The 21,097-nt window shown below is 35.8% G+C and overlaps 6 protein-coding genes and 2 pseudogenes across 6 annotated transcripts; 7 read left to right on the forward strand and 1 right to left on the reverse strand.

The window, feature by feature from the left end:
* Positions 1 to 19: 19 nt before the first annotated feature.
* Positions 20 to 1,618, forward strand: LOC135117150 (uncharacterized). The gene is made up of 3 exons (XM_064035626.1): positions 20 to 275; positions 468 to 691; positions 1,469 to 1,618. The coding sequence occupies exons 1-3, from the start codon at positions 20 to 22 to the stop codon at positions 1,616 to 1,618; spliced, it is 630 nt and encodes a 209-aa protein (XP_063891696.1).
* Positions 1,619 to 3,513: 1,895 nt separating this feature from the next.
* On the forward strand, positions 3,514 to 4,383 carry LOC135117151 (uncharacterized). Its single transcript, XM_064035627.1, has one exon. The coding sequence runs from the start codon at positions 3,558 to 3,560 to the stop codon at positions 4,287 to 4,289; it is 732 nt and encodes a 243-aa protein (XP_063891697.1). The 5' UTR covers positions 3,514 to 3,557; the 3' UTR covers positions 4,290 to 4,383.
* Positions 4,384 to 5,390: 1,007 nt separating this feature from the next.
* Positions 5,391 to 6,180, forward strand: LOC135117152 (uncharacterized). Its single transcript, XM_064035628.1, has one exon. It carries the CDS (start codon positions 5,391 to 5,393, stop codon positions 6,108 to 6,110), a length of 720 nt encoding a protein of 239 aa, XP_063891698.1. The 3' UTR covers positions 6,111 to 6,180.
* Positions 6,181 to 9,547: 3,367 nt separating this feature from the next.
* LOC126056042 (uncharacterized) lies at positions 9,548 to 11,149 on the forward strand. The gene has a single exon (XM_049847462.2). The coding sequence runs from the start codon at positions 9,650 to 9,652 to the stop codon at positions 10,895 to 10,897; it is 1,248 nt and encodes a 415-aa protein (XP_049703419.2). The 5' UTR covers positions 9,548 to 9,649; the 3' UTR covers positions 10,898 to 11,149.
* Positions 11,150 to 12,212: 1,063 nt separating this feature from the next.
* LOC110377496 (uncharacterized) lies at positions 12,213 to 13,466 on the forward strand. Its single transcript, XM_021336419.3, has one exon. It carries the CDS (start codon positions 12,231 to 12,233, stop codon positions 13,293 to 13,295), a length of 1,065 nt encoding a protein of 354 aa, XP_021192094.3. The 5' UTR covers positions 12,213 to 12,230; the 3' UTR covers positions 13,296 to 13,466.
* A 1,469-nt stretch (positions 13,467 to 14,935) lies between these two features.
* On the forward strand, positions 14,936 to 15,978 carry LOC126056039 (uncharacterized; annotated as a pseudogene).
* A 1,337-nt stretch (positions 15,979 to 17,315) lies between these two features.
* On the forward strand, positions 17,316 to 18,256 carry LOC135117093 (uncharacterized; annotated as a pseudogene).
* Positions 18,257 to 18,622: 366 nt separating this feature from the next.
* Positions 18,623 to 20,959, reverse strand: LOC110377488 (juvenile hormone-binding protein). Its single transcript, XM_021336408.3, has 5 exons — positions 20,820 to 20,959; positions 20,249 to 20,477; positions 19,365 to 19,492; positions 19,128 to 19,277; positions 18,623 to 18,805 (listed from the first exon to the last, which is right to left on the reverse strand). Exons 1-5 carry the CDS (start codon positions 20,875 to 20,877, stop codon positions 18,642 to 18,644), a joined length of 729 nt encoding a protein of 242 aa, XP_021192083.3. The 5' UTR covers positions 20,878 to 20,959; the 3' UTR covers positions 18,623 to 18,641.
* Between the last annotated feature and the right edge of the window lie 138 nt (positions 20,960 to 21,097).

Below are 21,097 nucleotides of genomic sequence, written 5' to 3' on the forward strand. Positions count from 1 at the left end.
ATGGGCACTTACGGCTGGAATGATCTCCTTTGTTCAAAGGCTCGAAATTATAACTTTTTGTAAATATATTGACTTATTAAGTTGCAGACTGCAAATTATTAATAAATATTTAAAAACCTTTGTTGATGAACAAAATAGAAAATCCGTTACAGTTTTTACAATGGAAAGCAAAACTATTAGAACAAAAGAGACGGTCAATTTTATTGGCAATGCATCTGAGAGTAATACTAAAATACGCGATCTGGCTCAGATGTATGGCATGATCGCACATACCTGTTCTATGGTCGGCAAAATTTTCAGCCTCCAGATTCTTACACTACTTATGACTGTATTTACGTTATTAATTACCATAATGTACAGCTGCCTCATCATTTACCATACATCAATTGATGACTGGGGTTCAATAGTAAATGCAATTCTTTCTTTTTCCTTTTGGATTTTTTACTTGGCCTTTATGTCTTTCAAAGGTGAACGATTACTCTCAGTGCGCAACGAAACAAAAATTCTGGTAAACAAAATCATCATGAACTATGATCTGCCGACGACAATGAGAGATCAAGCTAAAGCGTTCATGGAACTTGTAGAGGCCTGGCCGTTGCATATCCACATTTACGATATGTTCTCAGTGGACATAACACTGATGTTAAAATTCATAAGTGTGGCTACAACTTACTTTATTGTAGTCATTCAAGTAATAAATTTTTCTTAGGTTAGCTTGGTGAATTGTTTTTCTTGATTTTTGTTTGTAACAATTGTTTGGTATTAAATAAATGTGTGTGATATCAGCATAATGTATATTTGTGTTCAGTGCCCCTTAAAATACCTATTATATCGAGTGTCGAAAAAATCAAGTGTCGATGATCTTTGGGTTCCAGTGCTAGTGGTCGGAGAAAAATGAAATACCCCTCCCTCCATCTGCTGTGCTTATATATTTCCCAAAGCAGTATGCTTGAAGGAGTGAGTCACATCCAGCCTAGGTCTCGAAAGCCATGAGACTCTACCACACCGGTAGACATCATGCGGGCCAAAGACGCTGACTAAAGGATAGTTCGCCATCTTGTAATGATCATGTCCGTATCGTGGCAGCAAAGGTCTAAAGAGATAAGAAACTATATTAATAATGTCTGGACAGGGAAAGCTAAATACCTAGTGTATGTACGAGTATGTACTTAATATATAAAGGTGGTGTTGTAACATGTTTGCTATAAGCCCATACATGCCCTAGGTTTTTATCGAATAATTACTTTCACATGAATATTTTACTACTACAAAAGGTCAACAATTTCGTCCATTACAATATTAGAACTCTACTCAAACAAAATTACTAGATACGATGTAATGACAGATAACAATTTCCTATATGAGGAATAACTGAGGAATTAATTTTAAAATATTATTTATTTAATTTATTATTTATTCAACTCAGACATAGTTCTGATGTCAACTACGTGTGACAAACTATCGACAGAGCACAATTCTTGTGAACAAAATCATCATGAACTATGATCTGCCGACGACAATGAGAGATCAAGCTAAAGCGTTCATGCAACTCGTGGAGGCGTGGCCGTTGCGTATCCACATTTACGATATGTTCTCAGTAGACATAACACGGAGTTAAAATTCATATGTGGTACCTAGAACTAACTGATTGTGGTCATTCATGGAATTTAGTTTTATTCACTATACATGTTTAATAGGGACATGCTGTAGAGATTGAACTATATATTTTGTTGTCTTTTAAATGGTACCTTTTTTTTTTTTTTTATCGACGTAAAATCATCAAATGACCCCTCCCGCTGTGGGTTAGCAGCGGTGAGGGAGTGTCAGACTCTTACTGACTAAAATCGTCGTGTTCCGTCATAGGCCTTTTATGTACCAGGGCCGCGGTATCTCTTTCGAACAACCCGCAGCCCCGGCAGGCCTTGGCCCTGCTGGGCCCCGCTGGGGTTGCTGACATCTCTTTGAGGAGCGCGTGGAACAACGCGCGCCGTCGACACGGGTCTGTCGTCTAGAAAGACAGAGGGACGATGAGCCACCCGAACTCACCGCCCACAGACCCACGCCTACGGTGGCCGGGAGTCATCTCGCGACACCCGGCGCCCATGGTGTCTACCTGGTCCAGCGCGGCGGCCGGGATGAGAGGTGCGGACTCTCTGGCGTTCCGCCTCCTCCTTCTCGAGCATGACCGCTTCGCAGAAGGAGGCGACGGCATCCCATTCCCCTCGCCCCGGACCATGGCCTGAACCAGGGCCGGACGCGAGGTCGCCGCCGCCCAAAGCCTCGACGAGGACCCGGCGGTGCCCTTCCCATGCGGGGCACACCTGGACTGTGTGGTCCACCGTGTCCTCGGGGCTGTCCGCACAGTGGTGACACCCGGGCGCCTCCTCACGACCGATGCGGTGCAGGTACCTCCCGAAACAACCGTGTCCGGTGAGGACCTGCGTCATGCGGTACGTGAGGGCGCCGTGACTCCTCCCGAGCCACTCCTCAAAGAGGGGACTTACCGCCACGATGGTGGCGTGCCCTGCACTGGGTTGCGACAGTCGCTCCCTCCAGGCCACCATGAGATCGCGCCGGAGCTCCGCCCGGTGCGCGACAACTTGCCGCGGCAACGGGGTTTCTCCCCGGCGCTGAGCCTCCTCGCGCCAGTCGTACAGGCGCAAGAAGACCCTCGCCTCCAGATCCCACGGTGGCAGTCCAGCAAGTAGGCCAGCTGCTTCGCGGGAAATCGTGCGGTACCCCCGGATTAGCCTAATGGCTATCACCCTTTGGTTTAAATGGTACCTAAACAAGGTGATAAAATATTTCCTGAAAAAAACCCTATATGGAAGTATTTTATTTCCCAGCGAAACGCTGTGCTTACAAGCAAATTTAATGGGCTACAGACCTACTATCCTACAGTGCAGAACCATAAAACTAATGATTCTTTATGGAAAATTACTCCCTTATGTTTCAAGTTTCATTACGATAATAGATACTCAGTTTAATCCATTTTGTATTGTCATGCTGCCCACATGCAACGTTTCGTAATGAAAGATAATAACGAAGTAAAAGCAAAGAAGCCAAGTGAATCAAATATGGAAAAACAGGAAGAAAACAAGTACAATGATAAGCTGGCCAAAATTATGTACACCAAGAAACCAGTCACAATTTTAGAATACTGTTTTGGCGTAATGAAGTTTTACTTTCGCAATGGCCAGATGCATGCACCCAACAAAATAATTAAAGGAACGTATGTTTTCTTCGTTGTTTTGTATACTTTTGTATTATTTGAATATTTTTATGAACCTATCCAAACTAATGATTTAAACAGTAAGATTGTACTTGCAGCTTTGCCCGGTATTATAGTGTTCATCCAATACATTGCCTCTTCAATCAAGAACTCTTCTAATTCTTATCCAAAGTTGAATATTGAAATTATTACAACATTTGCTAAACTTGATACATTACTCCAAGTCGAAGATATAAATAACTATTATAATATATCGCGTTCTAAAGTCAACTTAATGGTGTTCCTGTTTATTGTCTTTCACTCTGTTAATTTATTGTTAGAAATAATGACATATACATATCAAATATGGCCACCCATCATCTGGTTTCATCTATTTGTGACCCAAAAGATGGAAATAGTGAATTTTTTACACATCGTGTACATGTCAACATACAGGCTAGATGTGATTAATAAAATGTTGAGAACGTTTATCCTTGAAAACCGGCAAAAAGACGTTACGGTATTTATAATACGGAAAAAGATTAAAAATACACAGACAAAGAATTTTATTGGAAACGCATCAGAAAACAACGAAAAAATACGGGATTTGTCAGCTATTTATAACATAATTGGGAATAATTGTTCGTTAACCAATAAAGTTTACAATTTCAACCTGCTAATGAGTCTTGTGACGGCTTTTGTATTTATATTGGTTGCCATTTGGCAGACACTCTCTTTATATCAGAGTTCTTCACAATATGATATGAAAGATATAATGAAAGTTACTCTCTGGTGTTGCAACACTGTTTTTAATTTGGCTGCCCTTGCAGTTGTCTGTGAAAAACTACTTCGGACACGTAATAAGACTAGGATTCTGGTGAACAAGATAATAATGAACTATGATATGCCGACGACAATGAGAGATCAAGCTAAAGCATTCATGGAACTAGTGGAGGCGTGGCCGTTACGATTCTTTGTATACGATATGTTTTCTATCGATATTACGCTAATATTGAATTTCATAAGTGTGGCAACAACCTATTTGATTGTCATAATCCAGATATCTCATTTTATTTAGTTTGAAACAGGAACGTAGTATTGTTACCCTCAACTTGATTACTGTTATAAACATGAAGCGTTTCCACCATTTAGTTATAAGAAGGATCCCCGCAGAATACCTTTCTAGGTCTGATCAATAGTATTTAAACCCATAGCTAGTAAGAGTACTTATATAATCTATGGTTTGGCTCACACATTCGGTTTTGTCTTGTGTATAATTGTTTTGAAATAAATTTGTTTAATGGTTGTCCAATGTTTTCTTTACCTCGATAATTATCCCTATATGACTAAGCATTAAGTAACTATGTCATCCATCATACTCTAAGTACATCGTACATTGGAACGTTTGTAGCCGAGGGTTGCACGTGCCATAAACATTGGACCAAGGAAATTCCACACATTACGATAATTAGATGATATCTATGAAAATAAACTAGTATTTCGAAGCAAGATTCTTTAATGCCCATTATAATAATGAACCTAACACAAATTAGTGAAATGGGTCATTTAAAGTAAGTTACTATAGTAATATTATATTAGAGAGTACTACTTAACGCAAACGTTTCGAATCTGTGAAAGCGATAACGATAGACGATAAGAAATGGAAGCCGAATACGATAATCAAAACAAATCTTTTACAAGAATGACTCTTACAAAAAGTCACGAGAAGCAAATTATTGAAACTTTGAATATTTTCATCATATTTGAATATTTCTTCGGAATATTTCGATTTGAAAGAGTAAATGAAGAATTACGAGAACCCAATTGGAAAAAGAAAGTATTATCCTTTTGCATTGCATCAACATGTGCTATCTCATTTGTAGCATACTCAGTGATTACACTAAATATCGTTATGCGTGCAACTATCAGGGAAGCAATATATATCAATTTAACTTGTATTACAACGATGCTCTTTCAATTCTGTAGCAGTGCTCTATCGACTACGTTCTTTTTTAATTTTACGAATATTCGCATTATTACAACGCTTGCCAACTTGGACGTCATGTTACAAATCGAAGACTACAAAAACTTTTATAAGAAATGTCTTTTCACAACGTACAAATACGTCACTGTTGTGTTTATCACTCAAGTATCACTTAGCATTATAGATGGTTTTACTATGTACTTAGGATGGGCAGTCCCTGCGGCATTCCTAGACTTTAGTCAAAGATTGACAATCCTAACATTTTGTAAATATGTTGACTTGTTAAGACGCAGGCTGAAGATCATTAACAACTATTTAAAAGCATTTACGGATGAATGCGATGGAGATACTGTAACAGTTTTTACATTAAGATCTCGAACTAACAAAACAACACAGACAATCAATTTCATTGGCCATGCATCAGATAATAATACTAAAATACGTGATTTGGCTAGGATGTACGGCATGATTGGTCAAGCTTGTTCTATGGTCAACAAAATTTTTAACTTTCAGATTCTCACTGTACTGTTTAATTCTTTTATTTTCATCATTACTATCATGTGGATAAGCCTCGTTATGTACCGGAATTCAAGTGATAACTTGGGTTTGTACATAAATGTTGTTTTATCATTTTTTTGTTGGATTTGTTACTTACTGTTCATCACAATTACATGCCAGCGTTTGGTTTCATTACGCAATAACACAAAAATTCTACTGAATAAAATCGTCATGAACTATGATCTGCCGACGACAATGAGAGATCAAGCTAAAGCGTTTATGCAACTCGTGGAGGCCTATCCGTTGCGTATCCACGTTTACGATATGTTTTCAATAGACATTTCGCTGATGTTGAAGTTTATAAGTGTAGCCACAACTTACTTAATTGTTGTTATTCAAATATTTAACTTCTTTTAAATTGTCACGATTTTGTTCAATTAAAGCATAGGTTTACTATGTGAAGAGCCACCTTCATACGTTTGTAATGTTTTCTTCTAACACAAATAAAGTTATGTCACGTGATTGTTTTTTTTTTTCATTCGTAGAATAGAAATAAACGTAAAGAAATAATTCAGATAAAATTGTGGGTCGAACGTAATAATTTATAATCTTGAGATATTATGGCTAGTGCACCCCACGATATGATTGAACAGATGTGCCATCACAATCCTACAATACGAAAAAGAGCCAGAAGCCGGTCGTGCATTAATTACAGGCTTTTGAATCCTTTTCTGGAACTACAAACCAACATAATTACACTGTGTATAACATCAACTGTTTTGTCAACGAGTCTTATCTTAATATGACTATATCTGTGCCAGAGGTCAAATACGCATTTGCTCCGTCAAATACTGCTTATGCTTCTAAGTACTTAAGATTACTGGATTGAGGCCGATTCTTAAATTAGCTATGAAGAAGTCTAGGACGACTATTATGATAATAAGCTTGTCTTGCTATGAATTCTTTGCTAGACATAGCACTATATCTACCAAAGTTTATCTACCATATTTTATTTATCCATGTTTCTGCATGACTTTGCATTTCACTTCATAAATTAATTATACCATTTACTAATGATGATGTACTTATACAATTGTTAAATATGTCAAAGTGTCCATTTATATCAGCCACGGACAAGACTTTAATGTACATAGGAACAGGTGTCCTCGACCTATTACACCTCAATATTATAGAAACGTTTGTAAATGTCACACCAGGATACTTAATCGTTATACTTAGGCACACTGAAATTGTCGAATACAGAATTTCATTTCGTGCCATCCTCGAATAACGAGTTGACGTTCGATCAGAATTTCTTCCGTGTTATAAAATAATATAATACCTAACGTATCATTTCTTACTAACAGTACAAACATGAAAGTTAATCCAGCAACAGTAAAGAAGCAAGAAAGCAAACCGAACATGGAACAGTTAGAAGAAAGTGAATACAATGACAAGATCGCCAAAGTTATGCGCTCCATGAAAACTATTACTATATTAGAATACTCCTACGGACTGTTTAAATTTCAGTTTAACAAAGGACAGTTGCAGCCCATCAATATGTTAATAAAAATGACAGCTTTCCTCAGCATAGCAGCGTACATTTTTATGCTATACATAAATGTTTGTTTAACAAACGGAACGTTTTTTCTGGGCAGTTACACAGTCATACAATTTGTGCCTTCTATGGTAGTGTTATTACAATACATCATATCAACATTCAAAAACTTTTTAATATCAGAGTCCTTGCTAAACATTCGTATATTTACTACTATTGCTAAGCTAGATAGTTTACTACGAGTCGAGGTTCTAAATGATTTTTATGAAATATTACGGTCTAAAACTAACTTAATCATGCTGATTTTTGTTATCCTTCATGCGGCCAATTTTGTGTTAGAATTTTTGACTTCAAACAAAACATTGTGGCTAATATTTATATCTTATCATTTACATATGACCCAAGAAATTGAGCTACTAGCATTTTTCAATAGCGTCTCCATGATAACGTACAGAATACAGTTAATAAACAAATTCTTAAGTTTCTTTAATAATGGTCAAGAACAGAGGGATGTTACGGTTTTTATAGTTAGAGAAAAAAATAACGAAGCGCAGGAAAAGTTGAATTTTGTTGGACGTGTGTCAGAAACTAATGTTAAATTACGAGATTTGGCAACAATGTATGACATCATTGGCAAGATATGTTTAATGATTAACAAAGCTTATAATTTAAAGCTGTTCATGATTCTCGTGACTGCTTTTACTTTCATCCTCGTAACCATTTGGCAGGCGCTCTCGTTCTACCAGAGTCCTCAATATTGCACACAAGATTTTGTCAAGTTGTCTCTTTGGTGTTTCAGTACCGTTTGCAATCTGAGTGCACTTGCATTTGTTTGCGAAAGATTGCTTCGAGCACGAAACAAAACTAGGATTCTAGTGAACAAGATAATAATGAATTATGATCTGCCGAAGACGATGAGAGTACAAGCTAAAGCATTCATGGAACTCGTGGAGGCCTGGCCGCTACGTATCTATATTTATGATATGTTCTCTCTAGATATTACGCTATTATTAAAATTTATTAGCGTGGCAACTACCTATCTTATTGTTATCATCCAAATATTTCATTTTATTTAAGTTTTTAATTGTTACTTTAGTTTGATATCAGCTCAAGTAGATAAAAGCTGTATGGTAACTTTCAACCAGCTGTAAATATGTACGTATATTGTTTAATAATAATCTGAGAGTGTGATATCGAAAGCCATATCATCACATAGTTTATGTTAAATTATTGTCTGCTCGATGTGAATACTCTTGTGTGTAAAATAAAATTTTGTAAGAAATAAATTATCTGCTGCATATTTACAATAAAAATCAAAAACTATCCTAGTAAAACAAACAACTAAAAAGCGTCAAAAAATTCGTCCCCATCGCTGTCAACTGGGAGCGTGCCCAAGAGGCTGGCAGCATTACCTCGTTGGATCGCCATGCTGATTCTTTGTCCGAGGTAATAGCCAGCCTTCTGGTCACGAGAAGCGTCAACCAGCCGCCTAGAAAGATCTTTAAATAGAATGTGGGCATTCGGACCCCACGACCCGAGGGTTTCAACCCCAAACGGTTCGAAAATATAGTTTCCGACAAGGCCACTATATTTCCGCCGCTTGAGGTTCTCCGCAGCCGCAGCGGCAGCAGCAGCACAGCACGCAGAACTTGGAAGGTGTGATGGCGCAAGAGTATCGACACAGGTTGCGTCCCATACTAAAGGCCTACCCATCTTCCAAGGGAATAACGACATGCCGTCTGGTCTCTTACCGTCGTGGCGTGCCAAGCCGTTTGGTTCTAATACAGCTGGTACCCCGACGGAAACAAGAGCTCGACGTATAATGTCATTGATGTTTGCATGCCGGGCAATACGGCCCGCACTGCGGCTGCACGACAGGCCGTGGTGTCCGAGGCTGGTGACAGCCTCACCACAGTGGCAGCGATGAGGGGAGCAGCACGGTGCTCCTATACGTAAGCAAGTAGCGAGGCGCTGCTGCATATTATTTATCGTCCTGATTATAATGTTTTAATTTTATATTTCTAGTTTTCAAATATATTTCATGGGTTTCAATTTCCAGAATATGAAATGGAGAAAAATAACATCCATGATTAAGTGTATTAGATATTTCCTATCAGATATTAAATGTAAACAATGGAAAATTTCGGTTCAAGTCTAAAAGGTTCCATGGAAATTGTTTCCCAATGTATTAAGCTGCTTACAAAAATAGGTGGCTTAATCAATTTGTTAAATTACTTTCATACATGAAGTTAATTTATCATTACTGACGATAAACAGGTACCTAATTATGTTATTGGAAAGATTGCTTTATCTTGGGCAATTTGACATTTTAGGTTACAAATAATAACTAGTATACTGGCGTTGCTTATTAATCCAGAGAATTCAGTCGAGATCAGACATGGAGTTCGGAAAAGATCAGGACAATGAATCAAACATTGACCAAGACTACAGTAACCAAAGAAAGAAAATCGTCAATATCTATAACAACATAAAACGTGAACTCATTTTTGAATACTTCACTGGGATTTACCGATTTCAACTCATCGACGGCGAGCTTCGTACCCCAAATTGGAAATTGAAGGCATTAGGAATTCTCATCGTTTCAATCTACACTGCTGCTTTCATCTGGTTCATAATTCCAGATCCTTCAGACTGTATTACTGGACTACATCTTTTCTTAAACAATATTGACGATTTCCCTTGTATTGTTGTACTCATTCAATACATCGCTTCGATGATAACTTGCAATTTTCTCATGAACTCGAAGAACATTCGTTCAATCACGTTGCTTGGAGAAGTGGATACTATACTCCAGGTAGAAAAAATCGAAGACTTTTACAAGAAAATAGAATCTAAACTGAATAAGTACTTGATTCTTTTGATTTTAACTCATTTCATACACGGCGTTTTGGATGTGTTTAGCTCGGATGATATTGTATGGGAAATGACAATTTTGCCACTATATTTAAACCAAAAAATAGTTGTGTTAATATTTTGTTCCTATGTTATCATGCTGAACAGTAGATTGAGGCTCATTAATAGCTACTTGAGAGAATTCATTCAAGAGCAAGATAAGAGAAGCGTTCCAGTTTTCACAGTCAGGGACACAAAAACGAAGAATGAGAAAACTTTGAATTTCATTGGACGTCCCTCAATACGAAATACTAAAATAAGAGATCTGGCAACAACGTATGACATCATGGGAGAAATATGTTTCATGGTAAATGAAATATTTAACTTCCAGATCTTTATATCCCTTGTGACTACATTTACGTTTATAGTCATTACTATTTGGACATCCCTGAACGTGTACCGTAAACCAGATTATCAGTCCAGTCAGCTGATAAACGTGTTGATTTGGTGTATGAATATGATATGTAATGTCGCAGCCATGTCATTTGCTTGTGAACGACTTCTTGTACTACGTAATGAGACAAGAATACTTGTGAATAAGATAATAATGAATTACAACCTGCCAAAGACGATGAGAGTGCAAGCTAAAGCATTCATGGAACTCGTGGAGGCCTGGCCGCTACGTATCTATGTATACGATATGTTCTCCATAGATATCACACTCATGTTGAAGTTTATAAGTGTGGCGACAACCTATTTAATTGTACTTATACAAATATCTCACTTTATCTAAGCTACACAGTCAGAATTATTTTATTTTTGAAACTTTGAAACCTTTCAACGTGAATATTTCTGTTATATATTACACATGTACAAGTTTCAAAAAAATAGCAGAGGTGTATGTTAACCCACTGTTTTAATCACTCTGTATTTTCTCATCCGTCTTATTGTGTATAGATAAAATATTACTGATACCTACGTTGTTTCTTAATACATACCTTATTTCATAATTAAAATCGTTGTCACGTGTGTAATAAAATTCGTGTGCATTGATTATGTAATAAATTATATGTTCGACTATACCTTGTTATTTTTTTAGAAATTTGGCTTAACTCAACTTTTGACTGAATTTGTTTGTTATATGGCCATTGCAAAAGTAATTTGAGAAAATTCAAAATCTAAATCTTTTCTAATAGTCCAGTTGTAACTGTACCAGAACTTAGTACCTAGTTTTCTTATTACCTACCCTCGATAGTTACATTTCATTACTTACATTATTAAGATGAGAAGTAGAAGATTGTCATGGTAAGGGCATGTAATGAGGAGGGATGATAAGCATGCAACAAAATGTGTGCTAAGGATGAACGTAGATGGATGGAGAGCAAGAGGAATACCTAAGAAAAGATGGATGGATTGCCTGAAAGATGACATGAATAGGAAAGGAGTGAGTGTCAGTATGACAACTGACAGGGGTAAATGGAAGAGGATGACATATTGCGCCGAACCCAAATAAAATTGGGAACAAGGCAGGAGGAAGAAGAAGAAGTTACATTTCATTGTTCCAAAAAGTTTTCCATCCATCAAAGTGAGTAAATTACTAGACAACATAATTCGATTATTCAAGCATAGTTTATGTTTTTAACATTCATATTTGTTTGAATAGTTGGTAGGTTTACAAGCGAACTATTCGTTTTACCCACCGGGTACGAAACCCTAAAAATATTGATCTATATTGTTGCTAAGTTCCTTAACTTTTCTAAGCGATCGCTTACTATTATTAATGTATTTATACTTAGTACAATCATCATATATCCTATTTAGATTACGGATAAAGTAAACACCATAAAATAAATTGGGGAAAAGCTAAAAGTCGATAAGAATTAGATCATCCTCGTACACAACTTTGGACAAACACTTGAATATAAGTTATTCTAGTATAGTCAAAAAATATAAACAAAATGGAATTTCAACTAGAAGAAAAGATACCCTCTTATAGAAACAGAAACAAAACAAGAGGTGAGGAGCAAATTTTTAACACTCTGAAGATTATAGTTAAAATTGAATATTTCGTTGGAATATTCAGATTTGCTCTTTTAAATGAGAAACTAGGCCGACCTAATTGGAGAATGAAATCGATATCCATTTTCGTCATCACCATAAATGTCGTGTGGTTCTTTTCATTTGCTGCGTACGACTTAGATCTTCCTAGTGTTGACGATGTTACCTCCTATAAATTTATGAACTTAATTTGCATTATATTTATGTTCCTTCAGTTCTTTGCTAGTGCGTCAACTACTTTCACTTTCAATACATCCAATATTTGCATTATTAGAATGCTTGCCAAGGTAGACACCATGTTAAAAATCAAAAATCTTAGTAATTTTTACAAAAAATCCAGCTTGGATACGAACATATACCTGGCTTTAGTTATAACAACTCAGATACTCGTCAATATTACTGATTTTCTTACTGTACATATTTCATGGGCAATAACTGCTGGATTCCTTGATTTTGTGCAAAGACTGGAAATTGCAGCCTTTTGTATATACGTTGGCTTACTAAAGGGCAGACTGAATATGGTAAACCACTATTTGAAAACATTTGTTGATGATCAAGGGAAGAAAGCTGCAACAGCCCTTACAATAGAATTCAGAAGAGGAATAATTGAAAATTTCACTTTTATTGGACAAGTCAGAGAGAACAACACTAAGATACGAGAACTAGCGAAGATTTATGTCATGATCGGACAAATTTGTTCCAAGGTTAACGAAATATTCAACATGCAAATTCTCACGATACTAATGAACACCTTCATAACTATGATTGACATGATGTGGACCTGTCTGGTAATGTATCGAGCACCAACATCTCCAAAATTGGGTGTTTTAATTAACGTAACACTGTCTTGCTGTACTTGGATATCGTTCATAGCTATGATGTCGCTTACGTGTGAACGATTTCTTTACGTGCGCAACGAAACAAAAATTCTTGTGAACAAAATTATCATGAACTATGATCTGCCGACGACAATGAGAGATCAAGCTAAAGCGTTCATGCAACTCGTGGAGGCGTGGCCGTTGCGTATCCACATTTACGATATGTTTTCAGTGGACATTTCGCTGACTCTAAGCTTTATAGGTGTGGCTACAACTTACTTGATTGTTCTCATTCAAGTAATTAAGTTCTTTTGAATGGTAAACGTTGGTTGTAAACTCATTTTTGTCGTTTAAAAAGTAAATTGTTTTTGAAATTATTTATATTTGGTCTATATTTATATTTGGGACCAAACCACCTCATAATTTTCTCAGGAATAATTTTCTTTTCTTTTTGTGCTTTATATGAATATAATTCGTTTAACAAATAATCAAAGTCAATATATAGTTTCAATTAAATATTCACATAGAAGACACTACCCTGTGGTTTGAAAGTCAAGCTCATCAAGGGTCACATACCTAAATAGAAACTAATGTTGAACTTATTCATCCGTCAATGCACAGCCATAAAATATTAAAGATTTCACGAAATAGAGCCTTTTTTTATTCGACTGACTACTAATACTACCTATAGCTCTTAACCTAATTATATAGTACTACGCTTGGTTGTTTCTAAATACTAACAAAAAACATAATATTGTGTGGAATGTTATTATAAATTAGGATCGTTACTCTAGTAACCACATCACAGTGACCGCATCAATCAAAGCAAATCATTACGTGTTGCTAATGTAGAAAAACAATACACGATCGCCAGCCATCCGCAGCAATGCTATGACGTGATATTGTTATTAGGAAAAGTGATTATAAGTAATATACAGAAGCGATAAACAATTTGTGTGATCATTTTTGTACATTGCAGAAAAGGAGATAATAATCAACTAAACAAATTCGTTTTAAGCATATAGTTGCCTTAACTACTAATAATAACAGTAAGCTCAGTCATAGCAGACCACTAGCCTAACAAGGTCCTGAATTGATCGGACAAAAGTAAAGTGGGAGTCGTACTCGCTGACGAATAGTTTCGTAACATTATGTGTCTATGGAACCCCCAAAAAAGTTGCCCGTTGAAAGGGATCCTCATAAACAGAAAACATCAGCTGTCAAAATGTTAACAATACGAATTACGATACAGCTTGTTGAAAGATGGACAGATAGAAGATGCGTAATAGGACCTCGTTTTAGGGTAACCTAAAAAATATTGATCTTTATTGTTGCTAAGTTCCTTAACTTTTCAAAATGATCGCTTACTATTATTGACGTGTGTAAACAAAGTACAATCGTCCTATAACCTATTTAGATTATGAATAAGGTAAACACTATAAAATAAATTAGAGAAAAGCTCAAAGTCGATAAGAATTAGATCACCCTTGTGCACAACTTTGGACAAACACTTGAATATAAAATAAATTATCCTAGTATAATAAAAAAATATTAACAAAATGGAATTTCAACTAGGGGAAAAGATTCCCTCTTATAGAAACAGAAACAAAAGAACAGGTGAGGAGCAAATTTTTAACACTCTGAAGATTATAATTAAAATTGAATATTTCGTTGGAATATTCAGATTTGCTCTTTTAAATGAGAAACTAAGCCGACCTAATTGGAGAATGAAATCGATATCCATTTTCGTCATCACCATAAATGTCGTGTGGTTCTTTTCATTTGCTGCGTACAATTTAGAACTTCCTGGTGTTGACAATGTTACCTCCTTTAAATTTATGAACTTAATTTGCATCATAGTTATGTTCATTCAGTACTTTGCTAGTGTGTCAACTACTTTCACTTTCAATACATCCAATATTTGCATTATTAGTATGCTTGCCAAGGTGGATACCATGTTAAAAGTCGAAAATCTTAGTAATTTTTACAAAAAATCCAGCTTGGATACGAACATATACCTGGCTTTAGTTATAATAACTCAGATACTCGTCAATATTACTGATTTTCTTACTGTACATATTTCATGGGCAATAACTGCTGGATTCCTTGATTTTGTGCAAAGACTGGAAATTGCAGCCTTTTGTATATACGTTGGCTTACTAAAGTGCAGACTGAATATAATAAACCGCTTTTTGAAAACATTTGTTGATGATCAAGAGAAGAAAGCTGCAACAGCCCTTACAATAGAATTCAGAAGAGGAATAATTGAAAATTTCACTTTTATTGGACAAGTCAGAGAGAACAACACTAAGATACATGTGATATGATCGGACAAATTTGTTCCAAAGTTAACGAAATATTCAACATGCAAATTCTCACGATACTAATGAACACCTTCATAACTATGATTGACATGATGTGGACCTGTCTGGTAATGTACCGAGCACCAACATCTCCAAAATTGGGTGTTTTAATTAACGTAACACTGTCTTGCTGTACTTGGATATCATTCATAGCTATGATGTCGATTACGTGTGAACGATTTCTTTACGTGCGCAACGAAACAAAAATTCTTGTGAACAAAATCATCATGAACTATGATCTGCCGACGACAATGAGAGATCAAGCTAAAGCGTTCATGCAACTCGTGGAGGCGTGGCCGCTGCGTATCCACGTTTACGATATGTTTTCAGTGGACATTTCGCTGACTCTAAGCTTTATAAGTGTGGCTACAACTTACTTGATTGTTCTTATTCAAGTAATTAAGTTCTTTTGAATGGTAAACGTCGGTTGTAAACTAATTTTTGTCGTTTAAAAAGTACATTTTTTTTGAAATTATATATATTTGGTCTATATTTATATTTGGGACCAAACCACCTCATAATTTTCTCAGGAATTCTTTTCTTTTCTTTTTGTGCTTTATATGAATATAATTCGTTTAACAAGTAATCAAAGTCAATATATAGTTTCAATTAAATATTCACATAGAAGACACTACCCTGTGGTTTGAAAGTCAAGCTCATCAAGGGTCACATACCTAAATAGAAACTAATGTTGAACTTATTCATCCGTCAATGCACAGCCATAAAATATTAAAGATTTCACGAAACAGAGCCTTTTTTTTATTCGACTGACTACCTATAGCTCTTAACCTAGTAATAAGTACTACGCTTGGTTATTTCTAAATACTAACAAAAACCATAATATTGTGTGGAATGTTATTATAAATCAGGATCGTTACTCTAGTAACCACATCACAGTGACCGCATCAATCGAAGCAAAGCCATTACGTGTTGCTAATGTAGAAAAACAATACACGATAACCAGCCATCCGCAGCAATGCTATGACGTGATATTGTTATTAGGAAAAGTGATTATAAGTAATATACAGAAGCGATAAACAATTTGTGTGATCATTTTTGTACATTGCAGAAAAGGAGATAATAATCAACTAAACAAATTCGTTTTAAGCATATAGTTGCCTTAGCTACTAATAATAACAGTAAGCTCAGTCATAGCAGACCACTAGCCTAACAAGGTCCTGAATTGATCGGACAAAAGTAAAGTGGGAGTCGTACTCGCTGACGAATAGTTTCGTAACATTATGTATCTATAATACCCCCAAAAAAGTTGCCCGTTGAAAGGGATCCTCATAAACAGAAAACATCAGCTGTCAAAATGTTAACAATACGAATTACGATACAGCTTGTTGAAAGATGGACAGATAGAAGATGCGTAATAGGACCTCGTTTTAGGGTAACCTAAAAAATATTGATCTTTATTGTTGCTAAGTTCCTTAACTTTTCAAAATGATCGCTTACTATTATTGACGTGTGTAAACAAAGTACAATCGTCCTATAACCTATTTAGATTATGTATAAGGTAAACACTATAAAATAAATTAGAGAAAAGCTCAAAGTCGATAAGAATTAGATCATCCTTGTGCACAACTTTGCACACACACACAATATAAATTAATTATCCTAGTATAATAAAAAAATATTAACAAAATGGAATTTCAACTAGGAGAAAAGATTCCCTCTTATAGAAACAGAAACAAAAGAACAGGTGAGGAGCAAATTTTTAACACTCTGAAGATTATAATTAAAATTGAATATTTCGTTGGAATATTCAGATTTGCTCTTTTAAATGAAAAACTAAGCCGACCTAATTGGAGAATGAAATCGATATCCATTTTCATCATCACCATAAGTGTCGTGTGGTTCTTTTCATTTGCTGCGTACAATTTAGAGCTTCCTGGTGTTGACGATGTTACCTCCTTTAAATTTATGAACTTAATTTGCATTATATTTATGTTCCTTCAGTTCTTTGCTAGTGCGTCAACTACTTTCACATTCAATAAATCCAATATTTGCATTATTAGTATGCTTGCCAAGGTAGACATCATGTTGAAAGTCGAAATTCTTAGTAATTTTTACAAGAAATGCAGCTTGAATACGTATATTTACTTGACTTTTGTTATAGCAACCCAGATACTTGTCAGTATTATTGATATTTTAACTGTACGTATTTCATGGGCAATTACTGCTGGAATCCTTGATTTTGTGCAAAGACTAGAAATTGCAGCCTTTTGTATTTACGTTGACTTACTAAAGTGCAGACTGAATATAATAAACCGCTTTTTGAAAACATTTGTTGATGATCAAGAGAAGAAAGCTACAGCAGCTCTTACAATAGAATTCAGAAGCGGAATAATTGAACATTTCTCTTTTATTGACAAGTCAGAGAGAACAACACTAAGATACGTGAGCTAGCGAAGATTTATGTCATGATCGGACAAATTTGTTCCAAGGTTAACGAAATATTCAACATGCAAATTCTCACGATACTAATGAACACCTTTGTACTTATGATTGACTTGATGTGGTCCTGTCTAGTAATGTATCGAGCAACAACATTTCCAGGCTTGGGTGTTTTAATTAATGTAATAGTGTCCTGCTGTGCTTGGATATCGTACATAGCTATGATGTCGATAACATGTGAACGATTCCTTTGCGGGCGCAACGAAACAAAAATTCTTGTGAACAAAATCATCATGAACTATGATCTGCCGAAGACAATGAGAGATCAAGCTAAAGCGTTCATGCAACTCGTGGAGGCGTGGCCGCTGCGTATCCACATTTACGATATGTTTTCAGTGGATATTTCGCTGACTCTAAGCTTTGTAACTGTGGCTACAACTTACTTCATTGTTCTCATTCAAGTACTCAAGTTCTTTTGAATGAAGAATGTTGGTTGTTAAAACAGGACGCTTAGGAAGGGTTGACTGACAAGCTGCTTATTGAACGAGATCATAGAGTGCTTGAAGACGATGGACCTTAAGACATAATTTCCTAACAGTTAAGACTTTATATTATAATACAGCATATGTGTAGGGTAGTCATGCCCTTTGAGCTCTCCCTTATTTTATAGTGTTATGAGACCACCTGAATTATGAACTACTACTAATAATAACAGGTTCTTTGAACCTACCGAAAAAATATCATGTTCTTCAATTACAAACCTATGCTCGACTATTTTGTGAGGACGGTTATGTGCATCTTTGTGTCTAAATTTAAGGAGTAGTTCCTGCAGGTCGCGAACTTAGAGATAAACTAGCAGTAATAGGTTTAAAAAATAGCTTTGTTTTTAATTAGTTTATTAGATATCCGTTATGAAAGCTTCTTTAGGGTATTTCTGTGCCACTTCTCTATAGTTGTTAATTATGACTGTATAGGCGTCTTTTACAATACTGCACAACGTCTTCTTGCGTAGAGCCACCTTTTTAGCCTCGTATTCAGCTTTCATAGCCTGTGCATCGGGGTCTGTTCAAACAAACACAATTAATTTATATTAACAGAAAAAAAGTCTCATGTAATGTTTCGGAAGGCACTTTAAACTGTGGGACGGGTTGTCATTAGTTTTTTTGAAGACAGAAGCCAAAAAGTCTCACAACCAGACTTACCAATAGGTGCTGGGTTGCCCGGGTAGCTGGGCTGAGCAGATCAGATAGGCAGTCGCTCCTCGCAAAACACTGGTATTCAGCTGCATCCGGTTATACCGAAAGCCAATCCCAGCATAGTCGGATAAAGGCCAGGTAGATGTGGATTACTGATTTAGTGACTTATGTTTACCTTTGCTACTTACCACTGTCCAAAGCCTTTTGTAAATCATCCCCGAGAACCACGTTCGGTTCTTCAACGATTTCACAAATATTCACCTCTGGGGCGAGTAGGAAGGATTCTTTACCATCTTTTTTGGTAAAAGTGTAGGCATAATCTGAGCTCAGCAAAGCAGCTGTAAAATAAAAGGTAAGAATTATTATATACACTTATTATCGCTAATGAAAAGTTATGCAAAGGTTGACAACAACAAGTATCTTACTTGTTGAAGCTGTATAAGCACCATTAAAAGCTTTGTTTTGCTTGGTAAATTCGATTTTAACATTATCTGCTACGATATTCAAAACAGCTTTCGTTTTTAAACCAATCAATTTCTTGTCCGAGTCCAATCTGCAAATAAATATATTATTATAAGCACTGTGTATTAATACTATTCCCAAATGAAAATGTTTGCTACCGCGATTCGGAATGCGAATATTTCGTTTTTTTTTTTTTTATATAGCAAACATTTTGAATATATTTTCTTTGTTACAAATATTCACTCTATCATACACGCAAGAAATGTGCGAATGAAAATTCATAACATCACTAATTCATACTTATTTTAAAACTTTTAGTTAATTTTCAGCTTAATCGGAAATATGGTTAATTATGGTAGCTGCCATAAAAATGACAAAAATGCTACAGCTAACTAAACCTGTACGAGCATGAATGAGGATATAGAGGAAGAAGAAGACAGAAGAAATCTGCTTCTTCCCCTTGCCCTGTTCCCAATTTTACTTGGGGTCGATGCAATATGTCCTCGTCCATTTTCCCCAGTCACTCACACAGTATGACTACTGGCATTCACTCCCTTCCTATTCATGTCATCGACAGAAGAAATAATGGTTGGATATTGCGTGAAAGACGTTATGGGTGCAAAGAGTGTCCATGAGGTGACGTCAGAAAGGAAGAGGAAAATGAGCTGTGCGGACCCCAAACTATAAATTGGGACAGGGGCAGCTGAGAGATGATAAGTCTTTTTCAATGGTATTTCTAAAATAACCACAGTTGTTCCATTTACTTATAAATATCAACTCATTATTAGTACAGATTCGAGAAAAGGCTAGACAAATCATGAGACATTAGTAAATGTTCGGTACTTACTTGAAATCCGTAACCTGTAGGTTCTTCAGTCCAGTTATGTTTATGTTTTTGAATTCAGAAGCCAGTCCCAAATCTTCGTCCATTACGACTTTTAACTCAGGAATGATCAAAGGGTCGGTAGCCTTCATATTGTTGTCCGGCATACCATTGAAGGTGTTTGCCATAAAACTTTCCGTTGACTTGATCAAGCATTTAATGTCATTTTTACTGCATGCAGTGAAAATAGATTCTGCAAATGAATAATCATGGTAGATACAGAAAAACGAAAAGAAGTTAGCATAGGGATTAAACATTTACATAATATTAAAACTAAAATGTAAGACTTCTCAGTGTTTCTGCAGTTTGACCTTAAAAGCTATTCAGTCTACAATTCCCATAACAAAAATATTAAGTAATTTTTATAGAAATACACTTTATGGGAATTCAATAAAGGGAAATCGAGATCGTAACAGCGATTAAATATGTGTTACAAGAAAAACCATGACCGCTGATAAGTATAGGGACACATAATTTATCATTAAGTAAACCATTAATATTAATAATTATTTAGATGTAACAGGAAAAGACTTACCTTCTGAAAGTACACAACTCGCAAACGCAAGCAATATCAAGCTCCTATAAACTGCCATGTTGTAGTCTTAATGATTAATTAAGATTAGCAGAGACCACTTATATTTATACTTTCCTTTGTTTACAGAAACTGATATAAAAGCTAAAGTGACTAAAGCTTTTGATAGCAGAGGTCAGAGTTATCGAGTAGCATTGGATGTAATTATAACGTAATTAGATAATTAGCTAGATAAAACATCGAATATTGATTTATTGCAATTGGTTCTTTAAGACAGTGAT

Source organism: Helicoverpa armigera, chromosome 7 (assembly GCF_030705265.1).
Source record: "Helicoverpa armigera isolate CAAS_96S chromosome 7, ASM3070526v1, whole genome shotgun sequence".
NCBI lineage: Eukaryota > Metazoa > Arthropoda > Insecta > Lepidoptera > Noctuidae > Helicoverpa > Helicoverpa armigera.